Source organism: Anabas testudineus, chromosome 14 (genome assembly GCF_900324465.2).
Source record: "Anabas testudineus chromosome 14, fAnaTes1.2, whole genome shotgun sequence".
In the NCBI taxonomy this organism is placed as follows: domain Eukaryota; kingdom Metazoa; phylum Chordata; class Actinopteri; order Anabantiformes; family Anabantidae; genus Anabas; species Anabas testudineus.
This window is the reverse complement of record NC_046623.1, coordinates 6,031,847-6,057,366: the sequence shown is the minus strand read 5'-3', so window position 1 is coordinate 6,057,366 and position 25,520 is coordinate 6,031,847. Positions and strand designations below refer to the sequence as shown.

Genomic DNA, 25,520 nt, shown 5'->3' with positions numbered 1-25,520 from the left:
TAAATAAATACATTAAAAATGAAGAATGTGTCAATTTTATGTGATGGTTAAAGCATTTATAATGAGTGAAGAATATGTAAGCCTTCAACGAACTTGAGAGACAGCCATTTCTTTCACAGCATGAAAAGAAAAATAAAGAGAGACTCCTCTGGTTTTAGTCTACTAACACTTGAACTGAACTTTGAATAGTGGAGGAAACGAGCGACGCTGCTTCTCGTTTTACTTTGAAAGGCGTGCTCTTGCTTTTTCCGCTCTTGTTTTTGTCTAACTTCAACTGGCTTGATGGATTTCACAGCTCCAGCGGCAGGGAAACACACCCGTCAGCAGCGCGCACTGGAGACAAAAAAAAAAAAAAAAGCGCATCACGGACAAAGGAAATATGGGCGCGCTGGAGAGGATTCACCTCAGCCGGGTAACACAATGGATGAGCGGCTTCTGTTTCATTTACCGGGAGACCAATTAGCCCACCTTAATGAGGTGCTGGGATGCAAGATACTGCAAGCTAAAAAGGCGGAAGGCTGCGTTTAATCCGTCTGCGGATCCTGTGCGCTTGCAATGGCTGTGGCGGGGATATGCAACTGGATAGGGAACACTGTGCCTTTTTATTTTGTGATATTTTCCTTATTTTGTGGCCTTTCGTTTGGACAATTGCGATATTCTATAACTGAAGAACTAGAAAATGGGGCATTGGTCGGCGATCTGGCGCATGACTTGGGGCTGGATATTCGAAAGCTCTCCAGTCGAAAAATCAAAGTAACCTCCAACAGCGGTAAGCGCTACGTGATTGTCAACCCCAAGAATGGGAAATTGCTTGTCAATGAAAGGATCGACAGGGAGGCACTGTGCGATTTATCCAGCACCTGCCTCATTAATCTGGAGGTGATGGTCGAAAACCCCACCGAGGTGCACCACATCGAGGTGGAGATTGTGGATGCCAATGATAACGCGCCCCAGTTCCCTAGAGACGAGTATCAACTGGAAATCACTGAATCTGCTTTGCCGGGGTCTCGCTACCCAATTGAAAACGCCGAGGACCCAGACATTGGGTCCAATTCAGTTCGCATATATCAGCTCAGTGCAAATGACCATTTCGCGCTGGTGTCTAACAAACCCTCCCTAAATACAAAGCACATCGAGCTTGTGCTCAAAAAGCCCCTTGATCGTGAGCAGACGCCTTATCACCAGTTAATTCTAAGTGCTGTGGATGGTGGAACACCAGAGAAAACAGGCACGGCTAAAATCAATGTCCGGGTCCTGGATTCAAATGACAATGTTCCCTTGTTTGACAGCTCAGTGTACAAGGTGAAGCTGTTGGAAAATTCGCCCAAAGACACCCTGGTAATTAAACTGAATGCAACTGATCTGGATGAGGGCACAAATGGAGAAGTGTATTATTCTTTCAGCAGCTACACTCCAGAGAGAGTGAGGCAGATGTTCAGTATGGACACTAACACAGGAGAAATAAGAGTGAGGAGCAATGTCGACTATGAAGAGACCAACTCCTATGAGATGTACATCCAGGCGATGGACAAGGGACCTGGAGCTGTGGCAGCACACTGTAAGGTAGTGGTAGAGGTGGTGGATGTGAATGACAACGTCCCTCAGATAGTGTTGTCATCTTTGTCGAGCCCTGTGAGGGAGGATGCCCGTGCTGACACAGTTGTGGCCCTCATTAGTGTTACTGATCGAGATTCTGGCGCTAACAAGCAGGTGAGCTTAGAGATCCCAGCAGGCCTTCCTTTCAAGATCAAGTCATTCAGAAATTACTACACTCTGGTTACCTCAGCCTTCCTGGACCGTGAGACCACCGATGCCTACAATGTCACGTTGAGTGCCACAGATGGAGGGAATCCTCCCCTATCCTCCCAGAAGACCATACAGGTGGATGTGGCGGATGTCAATGACAACCCACCACGATTTGAGCAGACTTCGTACACAGTTTATGTGGCTGAGAACAATTCCCCCGGAGCCTCTTTGTGTACTGTGAAAGCTCAAGATGCAGACATCAAAGAGAACGCACGCATCACCTACACGGTGCTCAATGACAACAACCACGGCATCCCCGTCACCTCGTATGTGTCTGTCAAGGCGGATACAGGTGAGGCTTATGCCCTGCGAGCCTTTGACTATGAGTCACTGAGAGAGTTTCACTTCCAGGTCAAAGCCCAAGATGGGGGCATTCCCCCACTCAGCCGAGTCGCCACTGTCTACGTCTACATCATGGATCAGAATGACCATACACCACTGATAGTCAACCCTCCTGGCAATGGCACGCGTTCCTTGGAGACAGTACAAAAGAATGCAGAACCAGGTGCCTTGGTGACCAAAGTGGTGGCGTATGATGCAGATGCTGGTCCAAATGCCTGGCTGGTGTATGTGCTGGAGACAGCCACTGACCTGGACTTGTTCAAGGTGCACGAACACACCGGTGAGATCAGGACCACTCGGAGGATCCTAGAGGACAACTCCACCTCCTTTGCTCTAACCGTGGTGGTGAAGGACCACGGGCAGCCTCCTCTGACCTCTACCGCCACCATCAATGTGGCTGTCATGGAGGTACCACCCAAAGTGGTTCCTGACCCCAAGAGGATCATCCGGCCTCACAGCACGCTGCTTTTCTCCAATGTGACCCTCTACTTGATTGTGGCTTTGAGCGCCACCACCTTTGTTTTCCTGGTCACTGTGGTGGTGCTGGCCATTGTCCGCTGCCATGCCTACTGCACCCAGCCCGGGTCCTGCTCCCCTTGCTGTGTGTCACAGAAGCCCCCTCCAGATGGTGGAAGCAGCAGTGTGAGCGCTGGCGGGGGAGGCGGTGCTGGAGCCGGAGCACAACCCAATAACAATGTGGTGCTTCGTAGAGACCTTAAAGTGGAGCCTCACTACATTGAAGTGCGTGGGAATGGCTCGTTAACAAAGACTTACTGCTACAAGACCTGCCTGACAGCCACCTCTGGCAGTGACACTTTCATGTTCTACAACACAGGACGCCCCATCAGTGGCACCTGGGGCAGCGGTGCTGACCGCTTCTTCACCAGTGGAAGTGGATTTGTACGCAGACTGAGTATGCCTGATGCCTCACTGCAAATCTGCCCAGAGGTGTGTCATTAATTTTTATGTTTACCTGTGTCCACAAAACTGGGTCATGAATCATCATGTATGCATATTAGTGGCTTGTTAAATTGAAATTGACTTAATTGCAAACAGTGTAAGACGTCCTTTTATGTCTTTATATGAAGGTTAGTTCTACAGTTTGCATTGATGCTGTAATTTTTGTCTGTGTTATATGTTGCTGCAGGGCGACTATATTCCTCTATGACAACTGTGAGCCCCTCCAGCAATCAGCTGAATTCTTTCAGGCCTCATTCCCTTTGCTCGGTTCCCACTTGCGCTCCACAGTTACTCAGCCCGGCCCAGCTCAGCACTCACACTGCATTAGTGTCAGTCCTGGTGCTTTTCAAGGGTCCTGTGTTATTTTCTGATGATTCAGAGATTTGTGTTTCGTTTCAAAGTTGTCATCACATCCACACCAAGAGCAGGTCATGTCATGCAGGCCTCACTTCTTGCTCATTCTCTGTGCATGCGGGTATGACTTTGTTCGTGTTTGAGTTACACTGGAGGAGTTGGAGATAATTGACTTGATCAAAACTACCACAAGGCTAGCTGCTGAAGAGCATTTGAATCACATCCTTGGTTTGTCTGTGTCCCTGTGACTATGGGTGACATGTGCATATACCTAGTAGTGATTCAGTGATGAGACTAGATGTAGTTTGTCATTATAGCGTAAATATTTTCTTTTGGTGGCTGCAGCATCACACTTCAATGATGCAGTTTTCATAACTCTAAAACAGTCAATGCTAATAAATGCTAGGTGATAATGATTTTATTTCTCAGAAACTCTCACCTGATTTACTTAAATGTCACAAAAACAAATTAACAGTTACATCCAAAATACTATTAATATAAAGGTACAATGCAAAATGTTGTTAGCTGTTTCGTTAGCATAATCACAAATCAGGAAACCTGGCATTAACTTTCTTGCCATACATGTACTATTTGTGCAATTCTTATATGCCTCTTGGTAGATGTCTTCTGCCTTTTGCATTTGAGGCATCAGTGGATAGTTATAATACTGAAAAAACATAATTTCCATTACCAGATTGCAAAACCAAAGGCTCCTAAGGTTATGGGTTTACCTCTGAATTTATCATTTTAATTAGCAGATGATGTACTCATTATCCTGTTCCAGTCCTGGCGCATTAGTTATACAAAAAAAAAAAAAAAAAAAACTCTTACCAAGACAAGTGTAGCAGTGTAAATTAAATTAACCTCCAGCCTGTGTTTCTCAGCCCTGCAAATTAGATTTACTCACTGAGGCTGGGTCTACCAGCTGAAAAAACTCCCATCTGAATTGAACTGAGGAACATAATGTGCCATCTTTATCTGGGACACTTGCTGCTGCCTGAGCAGGTTTGTGTCTTTAACACAGATTCCCTTATTCAGTGTTCTTGAGATCTAAAACTGCAACGCTCATGATGCTGATGAGATGTTCGCATTAGCTGCAACACGAATGTTCACAGTCATTTTTGTGCAGTGCAAGTGCGCAGAACCTACTCATGTGGAAAATAATTATGAACGGCTTGGGCATAATTAATGACCATGAACGTTTAGCTCATTAAAATATGTCTTTTTCCCCAATGAGAGCCAGGTAGTTTTCTGAAGCAAAAAGCATCATCAGCAGTTTTTGGCTGTTATCAATTATAATGTGCAGGACTCTGGTGTACGGTAATATTGAGTGATCTGACATCAAATCCAACACATTTGCATTAGAACATTTGTATATGATTGGTTATGATTGGTCTTTATGCTAATTCAAACCTGAGGAGTAGGATGTGGTTGCCACGGTGATAATAGCTCTTTCTTTTTGGTTTTTGAAGACAGTTATTTACCCGAGAGCTGCTTGGAAATGCAAGCACTCAGGCCAGGTTCATCAGAGGCAGACAGATTCACTCCGGTTGGACACAAACACATCAGGCTGTATAAACACTCCAGCACTCAGGCAAAGGGCATAACTCTCTCAGCTCGCACATTTATTGAGTCACAGAGTGAGAGACTATCCACAAACTCATCAATATGGCTTTCAGTCACTGCCCTTTTTGAAGTCCTTGTGTGGATATCAATATGTATGCGTGTGTGTACTTGCAATGGGGGACATGACTGCAGTGTTCCTACCACATCGAGAGCTGGGATGCGTATCATGATTAATTGATGAGACCATGGCCCAGCCTGGCTGTGCACTGTATGAGATCAAACTTAACTCTTTTTTCTCTCTCACTCTCTCTATCTCTCCATCTTTCTCCTCTACCTCTTCCTCACTCAGCCGAAAGCCCCAAATGCTGACTGGCGATATTCTGCATCTTTGAGGGCAGGGGTGCAGAGGTAAGCACTTTCTGCCTTTAACTCTTTTACAACATTTGATCATCCAGATGAGGTTACACCTATAATATGACACAGTATTCTGTGCTACCACTACAGTGACCCTACATGTTGCACTTGCCACAGCTGTATTGATGGCATCTCTAATAAAGCATGCAGGCATGTGTTTACTGTTCATATAGCAACATGCTACCTTATTATTTCCCCTATACTGAAAACAATAAAAAACAACAACCCACACACAAAATAATACTGAGAAATAATCTTTAGTGGCCCCTCAACATCTGTATGAACCCCTACTCCATCCTTTTTCCTTAGGGAAAAACCATGTCCAGCAACAGTGGATGCACTCCTCCTCTGCAGTGTAATACTATATAGGTCATCTACATTCAGAGCATGGCTTCCACAGCTCCCCAGTTACAGTCTTTAAGCAGGAAGCATGAAGGACAAATGAGCTCACTATGACCTTTCTCAGATTATCAGATGCACACATGCATCAGTGTCTGCATGTGCAACCACCACCACATGTGGTTTCCGTGTGCGTTTATCTAGTTTTGTCCAGAAATAAAAGGGAAAAGTTGTGAAGACAGACAGCAGACAACATTTTGGACTCCATTCATATTTAATTCACTCTGTATACTTGAATGCACTATGTTTCACCAGCTGTGGCATTCATACGGCCTTATTACACTGAAATAGAACTTAATTAATCTTTTAGAACAGTGTGTAAATAGTCAGATCTGCGTGTGGTGCTGTACTCCAACAGATTTTAAAAATTTGAGGCATTATTTTGATGATAGGTTGCTATGTTTCAGTTGTATTCTTTGCCAGTTATTCCCAACTACACTAGGTCTGACTACACATACTCATTAGCTACTTTCTGCAAATTAGGGAACGCTGAGATTCAAAATACACAACAATTGTTTTTTGTGTTTTGTGCATCTCTAATGAAGTGTTTTTCTAATTTGATATGCAGACAGCCGGGACATCAAAGACTAATGAGTTTCTCATCAAATGTCTATCCTTTGTGCTGAAATTCTATAAATTTCATACTAATAATACATATTGCTCAGTTGTGCAGACTGGTCTGTCTAAGTTTGATTTAATTGGATATTAGGGTTAATTTCTATGATGATGAGGGTATCATAATGTGCATCATGTCATCAAGTCACAGTAACATAACATGGATTAGCATGAATCACCACTACAATTTCTCGCTGCCACCTCTAAAATGGCAGTGTCTGTAACGCACAGACACAGAGACAGCTCACATTCACACTTTCTACATGCGTGCTGTAGTGTCTCACACTACACACAGCTTGTAGCACCAACATACCTGACCCACATTCCTTGTGTAGTCACTCATTGAAGAAAACACCCGTCATATTCTCATACATTAAAACAAGCACCTCGGCTTATGTAGAAGCTTGAAACTCACACCTGCTCAGAAATTACATGGCTATTTTATATTCACGACAAATCCCTACTCTACATAACAAGTGTGTTGCAGTTGGAGATATAGATGCTGGATGTGCTGCATTGCAGAGGCCCCAGTCAGAGTAGGTCTTTCTATACAGTAAGCTATACAGTATTCATTATTATTGTATAGGGGGAAAACATCTCTCCCTGGGATGGAAACTCTATACATGGACTTATTTATTTTATTGCACCATTGCAAGATGCTCCAAATGTTATAAAAACAATTTAAAATATGCTAAAAAGAGAATTACTTTGACATTGGGCCAAATACTTTTATTGACCTTCTTGCAGGGAATTGAATAAGAATATTAATGCCACTGTAATGCATGTATAAATGTGAAGCTACATTCAGCAGTTGGTTAGTTTAGCTTAGCATAAAGACTAGAAACAAAGGGAAATAGTCAGCTCTGCTCTGTCCAATAGTAACAAAATGTAGAATATTGTCATTCCACAAGGCTGCAAGGCAGCCAGCAAAGACAGCCGTCAGACACGAATGAGGTCCATGTATCCTGTGACCCTGCAGTAAATCCCCCAACTTTTGATCATATGCAATGTTTTTTATGTTACTTTTATGGATGGAGTCAGACCAGCTAGCTCCTCAATGCTTTTATCTAACAGACAGACAAGGAAGTGGTACCAATCTTCAAATCTATCTCTCAACAAGGCTGCAAATAAGAGTGTTAGTTTAAAAAATAGCAAATATTGCTTCTGGTTGCAAATCAAATTGCAAGACCACATAATGCAGAAGTTTTGAAATGTGTTTATTCTTTATGGAATTACAAAGGCTGCTATATAATATAATATTAACTGTACTGATTTCCAACAGATGAACCTGACTGTATCCACAGTTTTTGCATTCCCATTTCTGTGGGTGTTCCTTGCATGCAACAGGCCAGAAGATTGCACACACCAGCTGGTTTTCATATTTTGGTGACTAAAACAAAACATAAACAACTCCTGAACTCCAGATGAACCTGACTGTATCCACAGTTTTTGCATTCCCATTTCTGTGGGTGTTCCTTGCATGCAACAGGCCAGAAGATTGCACACACCAGCTGGTTTTCATATTTTGGTGACTAAAACAAAACATAAACAACTCCTGAACTTCACAAACACAACTTATTACACCACACATTTACTACTATATTCATACAGTGTTTTTACATACAGCAACAATGGCACAGAATTAGATATGACTTATCTTTATTACTTATTCTTATTATTGAATCTTTGTTTCTTCTCTTTCTCCCTGCAACAATAAAAAATGTTATTATTATTGACAAGCTGTACAGGAAAATGTCCAATTAAATAATATACATATGTAAGTCAAGTGTTCCTCTTAAAAAAGCTTTCACTATGTAGCGGCTGCAGTCTGCATTAAAAGGACAGATCTCCAACACCACATTAAAGGCGAGTGGATGGGTGGATACAGTCAGGTTCATCTGTTGGATGGAGGAAAAAAAGCTGAAGGTGTGAAATAAAACTAAACCACAAGTCCTATGTTGAAAAGTCACACCTGCCCCCTAGTCACGATCATGGCCACATGTGTTGACCCAGTGAGTTTGCAGTGATGGTGACAGAGCTTCATTCAGGGAACTGTTAACATGCGTGAAACAGAAGATCCTGAAAATATCTAGACTATCAAATAAAACACAATTCCTTGAGGTGGAAATAATTATTAGTCCGATTTCTGAATAGCTATTAAACATTTACTTTGTTGTCTTCTAGTTCGGTCCACATGGAGGAGTCCTCTGTGATGCAGGGAGCCCAGGGCATGCTCGTCCAGAACTGGCCCACTGTTTCCAGCGCTGCAGGTGAGTGGAAAGGTAGAAGGTGGATGGTTGATATAAGAAAAATGCGTTAACATTAGATTAATTAAGTAAAAAAAAAAAGAAATTAAGTTAATTTACAGCTAGCTGTTTCTCTAGTCGCTTAGCTGTTATACAGAAGGGTGCTTGGTATATAAATCCACAGATATGCCAGATAGAGATTATTAGATTATTTTCAAACTCTACATGTTAAATATAGCGACATCAGAGTGGTCCCAATCATCTCCCAGGAAGAAAGCTAAAACTCTTATCTCTTAAAATGTCATTATGTTGCATTTTATTAACAACATCTATGTTAGACCAAGTCCCATAGGGCAAGTAACACAAGCAGTGAAACAGTCACAGATGATGTAATTTTAGTTTAATGACAAGCATGACTTTCACAAATAACAAGTCAGCACTCTTAAATGACCCTCACTGTCACACATTACTGATTAATATTAAGGTATATTTAATATGCTGGATTCCTTAGGTTGAAATAATTGTTGTTTATTCTTCAGTTCATATAATTAGATAAAACTGTGGATTTCACAGAACTGAATACCTACGTGATCTTGAATTCCAGTGTGGCTTCCAAACAGAACTTGTCTGAGATGCCAAAAGCCTGGGGCCCTTGTGCAGAGAGCCACAAATAAACAATTGCATCCTCCCATAAATGCAGCTAACAGTATGCAGAGCTGAATACTGAGAAAGGCAACTGTGTCTGATAAGAAATGAGTTGTCCTGAGTGGGTGGCATCATTAACAATGTTTAGCAACAGACTGAGGTGTAAATAGAGCTGGTCTCGAATATGACCTGTGCTTCTCCATTCACAGAAGGCTAATGAGCACAGAGCTAATGACTAAGAAAATTTGGGAGCAACACAGCATTTGCAGAAAAGCATGCAGCCTTCGTTGGCTGACTAGAAGAGCTTTGTAACCAAGATTTTTAGGCAGTGTTTGCGATTCCCCCCTTCCTTCAGTCGGGCTTCCATTCATTGATTTTGTGTCTCGCTGCAGGAATTAGAAAACACGTAGAGACTCAGGGGGGAAGGGGAGCGTCAGTCAGCCACTTGGCGAGTCAGTGACAGAATATGTCTTACTGTCTGTCAGCAAACATGTATATGTGATGTCTTCTCTATCTGTGGAAAGGAAAGGAGTTTACTCTGCACCAGGTTTCTCCAGCGAAATGAGCATGTTGCTAACTCGTATGATCAAGGCCACTCAAATATTGAGTTTAAGCAGATTGCACGTCATACTGCACTGTCTATTGGGGCATTGCTGCATTAGGAAAATAATGGCTCAGTGTGCTGGATTGCAGGTTGATCCTCTTTACTATGCATCACGAGGTGGAGCCGTTTTTCTGACACATTTTTTATGTCTGCACTGAATTGTTATCAAGATGAATTTGTCCGATAAGCCATGATGCATCTAAATGTGGCACCCTCAAAACTGCGTTTATGTAAGTGACCCATGGCGAGGGATGAGGAGACATTTGTGTAATGCCACGGGGGGAGAGAAGCTATTATCAGTAATAAGAGAATGTCATGATTTAAAAAGACGGATTCAGTAATATTTCAAGTAATGATGGAGACGGAGAGCAGAGGAGACGTAAAGGGGGATGGAGAATAAAAAAGTGAGGTGTGGGGAGATGGAGGAAGAGAAAGGTTAAGAGAATTGGCAGGTTCCTGCAGTAGTGTTGTTGCTAGGGAACGCCATGTGACCTGTTGCCTGGCAACACTGTCTAACTGAGAGATTGCTGCAGCAGCCGCACCCTCCATCAGCAGGGAGTGGGCGAAGGCAGTTTCCATGGCAACTGGTCATATCTCTGAATGGAAGATTTCGAGAGAGAGAGAGAGAGAGAGAGAGAGAAAAGGAGTAGGGAGCAGAAACGGGAAGAGGACTCGGCAAGGGCAGGTATTAGGAAGAAAAGGGGGGGGGGGGGGGCACGCAGTAATTTGGAGGATATACTGTGGGGAAGAATGGTTCTTTAGCAGATTACATGTTCTTCATATATTTACACAAGCACTGCTCGTGCACGGTGTCGTGCTCTGTGTATGTGCGACAAACCACCAGAGGAATCCTTTTGGAGCAGACAGAAAATAACGTAGCCTATTTGAAATGTAGGACATCGGGTTACACAAAACGAGGCTTTAAACACCCACATATGTACAGCAGGTGTCATGGCAACCTCTTCAAAAGGAGCTATACTGCCCTGCTTACCAGCTGCTACCCTCCTTTCCTGTGAATATATAGGCTAATATGAAGCTATGGTAGAGTTAAAAGTAATTATACATTAGACAAACATGTAGGATGCTGTGCAAGCTCCTCGCTAACTGTGACATGACCTACTCATTATACCAATACCTCCGATTAACTCCTGGGTGACGACTTAATTAACAACGTCAGGAGTTTGGATTTGTCACAGCCAGTGCAGGTGGCGCTGGGACGTCCCAAGAAGACGAGACAACGTTCTCTTGACTAATCGCAGAAGGTGAATCACAATGTTTCAGACAACCCATCACCTCTTCTCTACCATCTCCATCAGGTTGTATCAGTAGAAAAGTGTTCAGCTGATTCTGTTTCAGGGTGCTACTTGCTGTTTTTACTTTTAGTCAGACCCAGAGAAATGCATTTGGAATGATTCTTGTAAAAATCACATTTCATTAGAAAGCTGTAGGAGGCTTCTTACCTCCTTTAGGACCTTACTTATCTGCCAGCATGCAACTGCCTAAAAACGTATTCTCAAATGACTGAGCATCTGATCACATCGCTTTAAGTAGCACCACCAGGTAACAGGAAATGGTGGGCCAGTTATATAAGATGGAGGTGCATCATTTAGAGCAAAACAGTGCTTTACAGACTCACATTCTGCATCACAGTATACACTTTAATTTGTCGACTATCTTTTCTGTTTATTTCAATAGCGTTGTCCTCCTACACAGGAGAAGCAATCTTCCTTCCTTAACCATTGATGGTGATTGAAACGGGCTTCTTTTTAAATAGCAGATCCTCTTTCTGGGTTTATTACGCAGATTAAATGCAGACATTCAGACGGCACCATCAAATGTCATAATCCTCATAAACGGACTTGCACTATGGTATTACAACTCTAACTTCACTAATGGTAATATGATATGATGATCTGACACTGGCTAATCATTAAACGAGCTAAATTGCATACTGTAGGTCAGTCCGCTGCAGTTGGCTTTTTTTTAAGATGAATGTAAATAATGAATATAATTATTTAATGCAGGCTATAAAAATTAAAATTTTGTAGTAAGGGCTTGAGTTTGAAGATTCTAGCTCTTCATCCTGTAGGCTAATTATTTCATGTATGTTAAAAATGAATAGATAACATGAACTGTTCTATTTTTGGAAGTAGAAAAAAAATAATTCATGTGTCTGTGGTCTTATGTTCCTGTCATTATTGCACACGTTATTGTTGCTATGTTACTAAATGCAATACTTGGTCTGACCTCTGCCGCAGTACTCCAGAGCTCTGAAATGACGGGGGGTGGTAATGTCCATTGCGACAAGTCTCTCTTAACAGTTCAGACATTTAATTTATTCGCATGCTCGGTGAACTCATTCTGAGGACTCGCTATGCGAATGGACAGTGTGTATTTTCAAAATAGTGGATTTCCCTGCGGGATGGTGCTTGAAACTATTTCAGCACTTCAGCAATGTCATAAATAGCCTACAAAGAAAAAATCTAACAGAATCTTTTTTTTATTTTTTTTATTTTTTTTGCAAGGTCCTGTATTTGATCTAAATAAAATCCAGTGAAAGTAGGTCAGCGCAGAGGGAACTGGTGTGGGCCTGAGTGCACAGTGTCTGCAAAACCCACCCACCCCCCATCTTTCTTACTATCTCTCCTTTTCTCCCTCTTTCTCTTTCTCTCATCACTAACATCAGTAACCTTTTGACCTTACTAGCCTTATTTGCACTTTACATAATCATTATTCTAAATGTAGCATGCATCTTCTTTCATTTTTTTTCCTGTATCTTTCTGCTGGCTTGCTATTTGGTTTCCTCTCTCTGACACATCAGTGCTTGTGCATGAAACCTTCAATCCATTTTCTCTGGCTTCCCATTAGAGTAGGATTATGTTGGTGCCAACGTACAAATAGACATCGCATTGCCAAGTTAAACATCCCTGTGGTTGAAAGGTTAGTCCCCTTCAGTGATGCCTCCTGTGGTCTCTGCTGAATTGCTGTCCTGAAAAAACCCACTCCCTGTGGCTGTGGCTCTATTGTCAAGCACTCTCTCTCGAGTTAGCTTCCCAAATTATGTATTCTATCTATTCTTTGAAGAAATGTGTGGCTATAATGATGATGAAATAAATCTAACTGTTCATTTGACAAGATTTGACATTTTCTTTTTTTTTCATTCATACCTGTGTAGATGGAGAGGGTGGTGGAGAGCTTTCTCCCCCAGTAGGTGCTGGCATCAACAGCAACAGCTGGCACTTCAGATATGGCGCCGGACAAGGCTACGGTCCTCCTCAGCCCCTGAAGCCTGGAGAGATTCCTCCCGAGGCCTTCATCATCCCTGGGTCGCCGGCCATCATTTCTATCCGCCACGATCCCCGGCCCCGTGGATGACAAAGGTGACTTCATAAGCTTCGGCAAGAAGGAGGAGGCCAAGAAGAAGAAGAAGAAGAAGAAGGACAAGAAAGACAAGAAGGATAAAGGAAAGGATGAAGGGGGAGAGGAATAGAGGAGAAGGGGTGATTTGACAAAACAGAGCTACCAACCAACTGTCATCCCAATTTCAGAGCCAGAATAAAAAAGCCAAAAACATATTATAGGACCGAGGGAGCTTCCTTGCACCATATTTGCATAGACATTGTACAGTGGCCAAACCCTCATTAGACCAGGCCTGGCTCCACACATCATGTGAACTGGCAAAACAAATGTCTCTCTCACTTTCTTGGCTCACTTGGCCCCTAACTCTGGCTTATAAAAGTCTATGGTAATCAAAGGTTCTCAGTAGCTTCACTTGATATAAAGGACCAAATTAAAACTTGATTTGCTGCCCCCTCCCCCCCCAGTTTGTATGATAAAAAAAAAAAAAAAAACATCCTGAAAAAGGTGTACTATTTGTATCTGACCATTGTCAGCTGAGGCTGCCTGTGTTGGCATCTCTGTCTTTATGCAGCCCCCTTCTTTTTTGGCTCACCTAGTTGGAGGTGAAGTGGGAAAAAAAACATGAAACAGATGCTTTTGTCTTCAGTATTATGGAGGCCTTGTAGAAATTCAGAAAATGTGGTCTTTTGTAAAAAAACAAACAAAACAATAATAATAAATAAAAATGAAAGCATACAGTATACGGTATGTACCATGAGATTAGCACCTTTTAAGACTTAAGAGCTCTGTTTCAGTGCAACATAGCACATTGCAGAGGCTGAGGACCTGGACTAGGTTGCACCAACTATGCGCAAGTTTGTTCCCAGATTAGGGTATAAAGTAGCGGCTTCACGACTGCTAGTTCGTTTGCAATTAGCATATTACTAAATTCAACTGTGTCATAGGTAGTAAGAGGGTCATTCTACAGCTGTAGCTAGTTATAACATTAAGATTAGAGGTGAGTAATCAGTAAGAGCACTACCTTGCTGATGGATATAAAACATATGGATTTGTAGCAGACTAGATTGGCAAAAAGTTACAATTGGTAAATAGAATTTCTGTCTTACTTCTAAAGGACGACGCTGCTCCTTTGTATGTTTTAGTCCGTTCTCTACAAATTATGTTACATCACTGCTAATATGTTCCAAAGCACTGGTGTTTCTGGAATTTTTGATGTATTTTTCCTACCTCCCAGGCAGCCAGTGTTTCTTCATTTATTGTACTGTAACACTAGGACGGATTAGCTGAGGCTGCAAAAAACTCAAGTGCTGGTTCATTTGAAAACCGCATTGCATGACATGCCGGAGTAAAAGCCAAGCGTCAAGTGAGTCCCGGCATGTTTGACATCCGATTAAATGCAATGGGAACCAGATTCTGCCTGATGAAGGGAAAGACATGTTGAAAATAGTCATCAATATTGTGTAATATGTAGGGAAAATGGGCAGGAACATTCGAAATCAGAGCAATAGTCCTTCTAGTTGCAAAATGGTTTGTAACTATTACCTAAAAAAATGCTGTGTGCAGAAAAAAAAACCTGCTTTACTGTTAGTGAGTGCAATTATGTGACTTCGTATCATTTGCACCTGCTTTATTGCTTGCTTAACTACTTAGTTGTTACTTGAGGTTATGTTGTAACAGGTTTTCGTGGTACTACTGCTTACATTTTAGCAATGCGTGATTCGGGATTAGTGGCTATTTCGAATATAACTAGGGAACCTACGTGCAGCTGATGCAACCGGCCCCTGACCCTGCCTCGTCTATTAGAATATGGCACAGGTCAATGGGGTCTTAATCCCACTGTGTATCAGCACACCCAATCTGACATACACACGCACATTGTTGCAGACAAACTCTGTCTCATACACTCAGATATACACTACATATGAACACACATGCTATATACATATGCTATAAGGATACACACCCCCTTCTGGAAATTTCAAAGACTGAAGGCCAGTGCCACCCTTAATATGGGAGTGTATTATATGGCTGGGATGCAGGAGCGTCGCTTGTTGCTTCATTTCTGTTCAAGCCTGATCCCTCTACTTCTGTCTTTGAATGTTACATAGTTGTTCTTCAAGCCCTGCACCACTGCCTCGATTGCTTCAGTGCTTGTAGGATTTGCTTGCCCGCTGCCTGTTTCCTCCCCCCCGCTCCCGTTTCTTCAGATCAACGTGGTTGGACAACATCTGTCAAGTCACTCTCCTTCAATGAACTGTGCAGTCGTAACACAGCAACATTTGTGTATTTGCATATTTACACATGAGGTACAGACACACACACACACACACACACACATTCACTACACACACACACACACACATACACGTCTTTTGTTGGGTTCAACCTTACCTGAGTTTAGGTGCTTCAGCCAGAGTGACTCTACTGATTGCTCATTGTTGACAGCGTTTGTCATGTCTCACATTGGTCATACCCATTGCATCGTAACGTCATCTGACACTTGAATATGCTGTACTGGATATAATGAGGCAAGATGAAAGTTAAAGAGGAGGTGTAACAAAAAGACAATTATTGTAGCACAGTGTGTAGTTCCAACATTGGAGTTACTACAAGAGTACAAGAGTACAAAAGTTAATTGGGCAAGTCATTACTCTTTTGCACGAAAAGCGGTATTTCGGCTAATCCAGTGTCAGCCGTTAGTGACAGGTGATCAACTTGGGTCAACTCAAACCACTTACAACATAAGTGTGGCGCAGTTAAGCAGCAGTATGAAAATGATTGGCTTGGAAGGGAGAATTCTCCTAGGAGCTAATAGAGAAGAAAGTCAACATTAACCCTGTTTATGGTCCGCCATTTAGAGGCAACCACCTGTAAGATGATACCAGAAAGTGAAGGAGGATCCAAAAAATCACAGCTGGCAAAGCTAATTCTAGAGTTTAAGTTCAATTGAGGTACTTAAAGATGAGAAACAAGCTTGCTGGGAAGGAAGTGTTGTGTCCAAGAAACCTGTACACGTTGAAGTGATCCAAATGTGCTGTCCCTGACGTTGTGAAACCCAGAACTATCATGGTAGAGAAAGGGTGCTGCGTTGAGTAGGCACTGGAACACCATTCATTTTTTGTGCTCATCATATTACCTGGGCATAGTAGGGGTACATAGGTGCTGCTGTCCCACTCAATCCCTCTCATGCACATGTTTCCCCCCCGCCCCCTGCCCTGTTCTTCAGGTGTATTTCTGTGCTGTCAGATCACCAAGTGGCTGTTTGCATGTTATAAGCAAAGGAAACAGATATTATATAGATAGTATATATACATAGATATGTTTTTCCACTGGGAAATGAGTATTGGAATTACATATACCTCTAATACACATTCTCAAAAACTAAACACATACTGTACATTAAAAGACCCACAGTGAACCATAAACACGTACGTACATACATGCATACATACAGACATAGACTGTACGCAAGCAGTAATTTGTGGAAAAACCTAAAATACTCACATTTTTTTATCTGTTGAAAATGAATTTAATCTTCTAGATATACATAATGCTATTGTGTTATGCGATGAAATGCCTTTTTTCTGTTTTTACCCTTTTGATTTTTCATAGATAAGACAAACAATCCTTAAACCTGTGTTAAGCTTTGAAGAAACAAACACTGTTGTGAAATCAAATCATTTACTCTCCTTCCATATCTATTCCCTGCCCAGTAGAGAAAAAAAAAAACTGAAAAAGAAGGAAAAAAAAAACTACATAAATAAAATGGCATAAAAAAAAATTCAGTTGATGTATTCTCTGCTTGTGTATAGTGAATGTTCCTCAGTCGTTGGGTGTGGCGGTGACACATGCCAGCCGACTGTGACAGTGCAGATCTGTTAATACGTTTTTTTGTACACCTGCTCATCATTGTAAAGGTGATAATAGTGATTCTTATGATTTAATCAACCTGGTAATGTGTTTTTGTTAATAAGTCACAAATAAAGTTTTTTCTTAAATATCTAAAGCTGCGTAATGACTTGATTTCAATTAACACCCTTGGGTTTTATTCCCTAGCTGCCCTCTCTATCAGCGGTAATAATAAAGTGCCATTAATCAAAAGCTTATATTGTGTTAATAATAGTATTTATGTATAAATTACTTTTAAAATGATTGAGAAACTAAACAAGTTAATCATTTAGGATGTAACAGAGGCTTTTGGCAAGTGAGCAGCAGAAAGCACAAGAGGCGATATAAACACACAAACACAGTCATCTGTCAAGTGGCTGGGATCTGAGTGATTAGAAGTCAATCCACTCTCTGATTGGACCACTCAGAGGAGAAGCTGTCAGATCAGAGCATCTTGTTTCTCACAGTCTGAGAGTACTTCTCAGCTTTTTTGCAAAACCTCAAGTGGGCTTTCATGTGTTTTGCACTAAAGAGAGGCTTCCCTCTAGCCACTCCAACATTAGCCCAGACTGGTGGAGGACTGGAATAAGGTGATTGTTCTTCTTGTCCCATCTCCACACAGGATCTCTGGAGCTCAGACATAATGACCATTTGGTTCTTGACCACCTCTCTTACTAAAGCCCTTCTCCCCTGATTGCTAGGTTGACCAGTTCTTGGAAGAGTCCTGGTTGTGCCAGACTTCTTCCATTTGAGAATGTGGGAACCTTTAGTGCAGCAGATTGCATTGCCTTGCATTAAACCTGTCCCCCTGTAGGGGGTCTCACAATCATGTCCAATAAGTGGAATAAGATAAGCCCAATGTGATATATCTTCTTTTTTTCCCCTTTTCGTACATTTGCAAACATTTCTAATATTCAGTTTTTACTTTGTTGTTGTGTAGTGTAGCAATAAGAAAATAATAAACAATTGTAGTATCATGCAGTATCTGGAGTAAATAATACATAATAAAAAAATATCAGATCAAAATGAACAAAATCAACATGTCAAAAAGGACAATGGCACTGAAGATTACAGTAAAGCTGCTCCAGAATGGCTTCAGAAAAAGATGCACACTCTGAAGTGATCCAGTCAATCCCGAGAGCGGAATAACACTCAAGAGAGACGTTCACAGGAGCAGATGTCCGGAGCTGAAACAGTTCTGCAAGAAGAATGGTCCAAACTTCCTCTAATTGTTGTGGTCAGTAAACAGACAAGTTGACATTTTATGATAATTGAATGCAGACCAGACTTCTCAAGGGGTTTGTATTATGCAGTTCCTGCATGATGGGACTGTTTACACAAAGTGCAATCCAGGAAGTAAATCACGAGTTGGCTATCCATTTTTTTAAAATCAATAGAGTCAGTGATATTAAATTCTTGAACGTGTTCCTGGAAATCTCTGGCCACAAGCACTGACATTTTGTCCCTGGGTTTTCGGGAAACACTCACAGCATTACTCAATCTCCTTAACTCTCAACACTTAAAGTAAGCAAAAGTGAGTTATTCTGATGAGTTGCCAGATGAACAGTGTGAGTGTACGACCTATAAGTAACCCACTGAGGTCGAAGTGAAGGATCAGCAACATGTGAGCACGTTTAAAGTTTGTAGGGGTTGTCCACAGAGCATTAGATTCTGTTTAACCACATTCTTTCATTTTGTAACATGTTTTTTATGTTGTCTGAATGAAGAAATCATGTCTGCAACAAGGGCTCCATCTGCCTGTAGACTGAAGAAGTCATTAATTGACACCTCCGCTCCTCTGGAATTCACCTCTCCAGCAATACTGACACCTGCTGATGAAAAGCGAGAACGGACAAATGACCCAGATTGTCTACTTCCTGGAATAATGGAAATTAACAAGCCACTCTTAAGCGCCTGCATGTGTGTATTTGTGTAGAATTTTAATTTCAGAATTGTTCAGCTTTGAAATTGCTTTGTTTATTCCAATTCCACAAGCTTGATGTGGACAATAAACTACTATCAGGTAAAAGCTATGGATCTGTGGTAATATTTTTCGTAGCTATTAAGAAATAGAAATAATTTTCCTGTGTGCATTTAATATTTATATACTTATATGTTTTAAGCTTGTTTTAACTGCACATTTAGAGTCTCAACTATTAAAATGATCTCAAGCCACCCACTGACTCATTGTCATCCCGTTTTTACTAGTGTAACTGATGTGTCCGTCCAATTTGCAGAGACAAGGACTCTGAATGTGAGAAACGAGCACATAAAAACGATTATCTAATATTTATACACTTCTTTACCAACTCTTTTCCACCACTATTGGGATGAATAAATGGAAACCACACAAAACTTTTACAGTGACAGCAAAAGTTTTGTGCCTCGTTATAAAGGCACGGTATGCATTACCACTGATCCAGTGTTGTGTAATCACCTTGAGGCTATGCAACAATTTTCTATTCACAAAGTCAGCCTCATTTTCCCAAGGGCTGCAGTGATGGAATATGAGTGCAATCTCCTGAACGCAGCACACTCAGGCATCTTAAAGTATGAAGCTATTTCAATGCAGAACCATTTTATTAATTACTGCAAACTACTGTCAGATTTTCACCTAGCATGTGAGAAGATCCTCTCAAATAACAAATTGTGTGGTAGTACTATAAACATACAGCATTTAAAGATCCTACCTTCTCCATACAGTCTTTATTCGTAGGAGTTGAACCAGCTGAAAAGCCGTGCACATAACAGTGAAATGTTGCCAAATAGGCAAAGGTTGTTGCAAGTGCATCATCACCCCCATATATTCATTTAACTAATCGAAATAAGCCTGTAAACTGAATATTTTATTTATATACTGCCATGTACAATTCGCTTCAACAGCCAGATTTCAAACAAACTCTCCAGTTTATTCAGTCAGTCCCTTTAATCTGAAGAACACAGAGTCCTCTAATTAGACAGAGGCAAGGCTACGAGGGTGATTCATATACTGGGTTCAATAAGTCCCCTGAACAAACTATTATGTATTCACAGCATTCGTTAAACCGAGATTTCAAAATATGGTTATTGTTTGTTCGTTTGTTTTTATCATAAAGTTTAAAATGACTTTCACTGACTTTCTGTGAATTTGTCCTGATAGTTTCCTGTAAGTTGTCAAAGAGGCTCCATTACACTTTATTGCTGCACAGGGTGAGAATTCAGTCTGACAGAGCTCACAGTGCCATGATTACTGGCTAGCCTGTTTCTAATATATATTGGCTCAGATAATTGAATTTTCCATGGACTGCAGGCCATTCTTTTTTAATGGAACTACTGGGTTTTGTTTTGTCCATTTTTACAGTACATATATTTTGTCTTGTATTATTAATCTGAATTTCATACAATCAAGTACGTGCAATGCAATATTTATCAGTAAAGAAATTCTAAATGCTACATGAAAAAAATCTTCACCTCACTTCAGTGAGGTGAGAGTGGCCTTTAGCTCCTCGGATGTTTTCCTTGCATCTTTTATGACTTTCTGAATGAGTCGGTGCTGTGCTCTTGGTCTACAGTAATAGATTTTGTTAGAAGATCTGAAACAGTATGAGACAGAGAGGGTTGAATATTTTTTCTTCACATTAATAGATGAAATTGATTAGTGATTGATAGAATTACTGTAATTTGCATAAAATTATTTTCTTGCTGTTATTTTGTCCTGTTACCTGTTCACAGATGAATTCAGCTTTGTTTACATTCTCATTTGCTTGACTATTCTTATGAATGCATTTTTCTGCTTTTTAACTTGCATGATAATTTACACACGGTCCCTACCCCACTGATGCAAGTCACTTCCTCTCTCTCTCTCTCTTTCTGTCTCTCCCTTTCTCTCTTTCTCTTTCTCCACCCAGCTGTAGATCAGGATGCATGAATTCTGGGAAGGAGGCTAGTGGCAGAAATAAGAGAGAGGGAGAGGAGATGAGGGAAAGAGAGCGAGAGAGGAGGAGGAGGAGGTAAAAAGGCAAGACATAGTAGACAGAGTGTGTTGGAGGGCTGCATACTGTAGCATATTGCTGTGTTGTGATTATGGAGTGAGCATGGGAGCAGCAGGACCAAAACAAACGGAGAAGGAGCTACAATGAGGACACAGCTTGCTTTTATGCCTGATCAATAAAAGGTACATTAGTTCAGAATCTGAGCCTCAGAAAAGAGGGGTCAGTAAGCAGCATTGCTTTGCAGTAGCAGCTCCTGTGAGTTTCAAATGTACCACTAAGGGATTTAAAACATGAAGACAAAGTCAATGCAAACCCTGAGGATCTAGGAGGACCTGACAAAGAAAGCTGAAAAGTAGCTTTAGACATTTGGACTCAAGAAAAGAAGACATCTTCCAGCAGGATCAAACAATGAGGTATGTCTGTTAAGATAAAGAAACATTCATTAGGCAGCGTTAGGCATCCTGCTGAAGCCAGAAACTGTTGTTTCAAGTTAATTATGTTTTATAAGTATGTGTATTTTTTATTCTCCTTAACAAAACTGGATTTAATGGTGTATAAACAAGCAAGACAGTTGTCACTTAGTGTTAGACAGTTACAACGGACATAGGTCACTCGTGCTCAAGTAGCGTTCGATGACACGGCGACCAAAATAATAGTCCCTACAGGTATGGGTGACTAAATGTTCTTTTTGCGAATTTGACATCCCTGGACGAAGGCTGTTGGGGAGGGTGAAGAGGAGGCAGGATGTCTTGTCAGAATGTGTTTGCATGAAATATTTGTCATAAATCAACACTTGTAAACACACACACACATTCACACTAGGTATTTTTCTGTACTGCTCGTATGTAAAATCCACTCATTATCGCCCCGTTGTTGACTACTGAACTGTTGTTGTGGAAATCATTAAAATGACCTCATTCACACACAAGAAAACTTGCACATGCAAATTCATGGATGGCAGGGATGCATGCACACACACACACACACACACACACACACACACACACTGCCCCTTCTGTGAAAAGGGTGTTCCACTTAAATGCACACAAATGAACTTAATGAAGTCTACACTGTAGCATTAGTGTGTACATTATAGGCTGTTTTTCAAGGTGAGCTGAATGTGGAGGACAGCGGGCCCCTGTGAGAAACACTACAATGAGAGAGGAAAGAGAGTTCACCACAGGAGCTGTGTTTTGAATTTTTGTCCACAAATGAATTATTCTGTGTGCTGTCAGACACTGAGAGGGGATCTGTGCAGCATGTTCGAAATGCTAATATAATATACAACACTGTTTTTCACTGCAACAGTCTTTTCTTATTATCAGCATTAACTGATTGTCATTCCTGCTTCTTACTAAGTCGCACTAGGTTAGGGGAGTTGAAAGTGAGAGCGTATTTCTTTCTGTCTTATCTCAAATCTGCAATTGATTTCTGACAGCTCCAGTTAGCCTTCACTTCTGCAGCACTGAAGCAATTCCTAGCTCTGTGCATTGTTTCCACTTGTCCTGCTTACTCATGGATTTCTGTCACAGCACCATCTCAAGTGCCATCTCACTGTAAACTTGTTCATCTCTTACTTTTAGATGGATGTAATGGTGTGGAAACGCTGCCGCTCTCTTGAATTATCAGACTTTTGAGTCAGTCAGGCAAGGAATGGGGAGGCGGGCAGCTGACCTGACGACTCCAGTTCCAGTTTTAGGTGTCCCTGCCCTGGTTGGAGTGCGTGGCTGGAAGACAACAGGAGGAGACAGAACCGGAGGAGCCCTGCTGCAGACGTGGGGTCTTCATTGCAGTGTTGGTGTTCAGACATCCCCGGGGATAAGCAGACCCCCTACCCAGCACACTGTAAAGCTTACTGATACACTCTCTACGCCGTCAGATAACATTACTCAAACATCCAACAGCTATATTACCAAGGAAACTAAGTACAAGGAGATATTACTAACAAAGAGTGACACGGAGAAAAGGGCTATTTTAAAACTGAAAACTGGGGAATCCAAGACCAAAAAAGAGGTGACTTTCAAAACACTTGGAGGTGAGGCCTCTAAGGATGTGGCCTGCAGTCAGAGGAATATTAGTGGGACTTTTTGCTATGCCAGGGCAATCAAGACCAACCCACACGTTGCAGGGAATTCAAACATCAGACCTAAATTGAAATCTGCCGCCCGTTACACCAATGGCAGCGTGGTTGATTCAGAGGCGATTGGTGGCATTAGTATTGATAACGATGAAATAGAGCCAAGAAAGAGTGCAACCTTTCATGGCAGAGACCAAACCAGACAGCAATGTCATTACGCAGAGCCGTCTGGGAAGACGCTGTTAGTACCTGCTGCACGACCTTTTGTTACGCCCAAAAAAATATGCAGCAATTGCGGCGGGAGACAGTCTGTAATTGGAGTTGCAACTTTGGGGGAGAAAAGCCCTGCTGCTGATACTTGCCCATTAAAGTCAGCGCTCGCCTCACTCTCCACTGCCATGCATTTAGAGGCATCCCATCTAGACAGAAACAGAAACCTTAAGCCGCCGCAGCATCAAATCCCTGAGAGCACCGCGAGCAGGTACAGCACGTCCCACGTTACGGTCGAACCACAAATGTTACATCCTAATGAAGAAGTGAGCTTTAAAAAACACCCGGCATGCCCGGTGCACTCTAGAGGAAATCTGGTCACCTTGTCACATGTACATGCTGCTGGTGATGCAACATCCGCCCAACCCACAACCATCCTACGTGCTAAAAGCATCACAGTCACAAAAGCTACTATCGAAACAAGACAAGCCGATGCCAGCGTAAAGTCTTTCGCAAAATCTCCACTGGGCAGTAAGATTCCTCGACCAACCAGCCTCACGCTGACTCCACAGACAGCCACCGCTACTAAACCAAACAAGCCATATTCGCACACTTATCCCAGGCCCCTCAAAACATCACAACACGACTCTTCGCAATATAATGTGCCTCAGAATGTACGTGTAACTGTGCACGCTACACCTGAAAATACTCAGTCGCCACCTTCTCACTCATCCAGCAAAAGCACGGGGCCCAGAAACATACCCAAAAGTATAACTGCTAAAGTTAATGCTCAACGTGAGACAATGCACTTGATCTACAGAACACAAGTAAACACAGCAACAAATACAACTGAAAGCTCACGAGCGACTCTGATACGTCCCGCCTCGTCTAAAGCAGCCAAGACATCAGAACCCATTCCCGTATCAGAAAGAGCTGCACAAGCTTCCCCTTCATGTCGGTCATCTGACCCAGCTCATGAACCACAAGTGAAGCAGTCCTCAAAAGGCAAGGTTGACCCAACTACGCTCCCCACATTTGCCAAGATACCACAACACAAAAGTACGCCACAACTGAGCACCGTAGTTAAACAGAGCAGTTTGAGTCATGCTTCTTTAGTTCAAACTGCACAAACCAAAGCTAAACTTAACGCCGAATCCGCGGCTACTCAAATCCACTTGATTCAGCCTCACTCTTCAAATTCGGAACCTACTCTATATGTCATTAACCCATCTGTTATCCCAACACCTAGTGCAACGAAAGCCCCAAACTCTAGAGCTAAGTTGCTTTCAAGTACAGCTCCTTCTTCCACATCTGCACATCACAGCGCTGTATACAAAAACACAGTCCTCAGGAACTCAGAGATAAGTCAGGAAAGTTCAGCAGGCACTGTTAGCTCCTCACGAGCTATACTGACAGAGGAGCAAGGTAACGTCTGCGTATCCAGTACAGCTTTGCCTCAGTCGACGGCGCATCGAGAACTCAGCCGTAGTGCAACAGCCATCAGAACTCAAATCAATGACAAATCTGGTGTCTTTATTGATGTTTCCAAGCAGGGGAACAACTCCAAAACAGCTCCACCTGCATCATCTGAGCCACTAGGTGTGTCAAAAAATCCGAACAGAGGCAGTGAAGTTAAGGCCCACAATCCTAAATCAACAAAGAATCTCAACACTGAATCATATGCTGATAAAAACAAATTCAGTGGTAATCTGATCAATGAATTAGTTGTTCGTGAGCCACAAGACCATGGAAATTCAAATATATCACAGGTCACTAACCTTCAGAATTACATTTCCCTAATTAAGTCAGGCAGCTCTTGTCTACAGGGTTGCATAAACACAGAACAACAAAGGCTTGCGCATTATCAAGGATACACAGAAACAGAACACAAGGGACACTGTGGTCCATGCCCATCAGTAAAAACAGCCCAAGAGACGGATTCAAAAACAGAACAGTTAGCCTCGGGTAAATCAGCCAGACATGCAAATATTAAGCTTAAATCCGATGCAGATAAACAGACACATCCCAATTACTCATCGTCATCTGCCATAGCGCAGATAAAC

At 41.9% G+C, this 25,520-nt stretch overlaps 1 protein-coding gene across 1 annotated transcript; it reads left to right on the top strand.

Annotated features, from left to right (window-relative positions):
- Nucleotides 1–352: 352 nt before the first annotated feature.
- LOC113170764 (protocadherin alpha-C2-like) lies at nucleotides 353–17,063 on the top strand. The gene is given in 5 exon segments (XM_026373003.1): nucleotides 353–3,096; nucleotides 5,378–5,436; nucleotides 8,641–8,726; nucleotides 13,127–13,310; nucleotides 13,312–17,063. Coding segments are annotated over 5 exon segments (3,000 nt in total). The 5' UTR covers nucleotides 353–555; the 3' UTR covers nucleotides 13,442–17,063.
- Nucleotides 17,064–25,520: the final 8,457 nt, after the last annotated feature.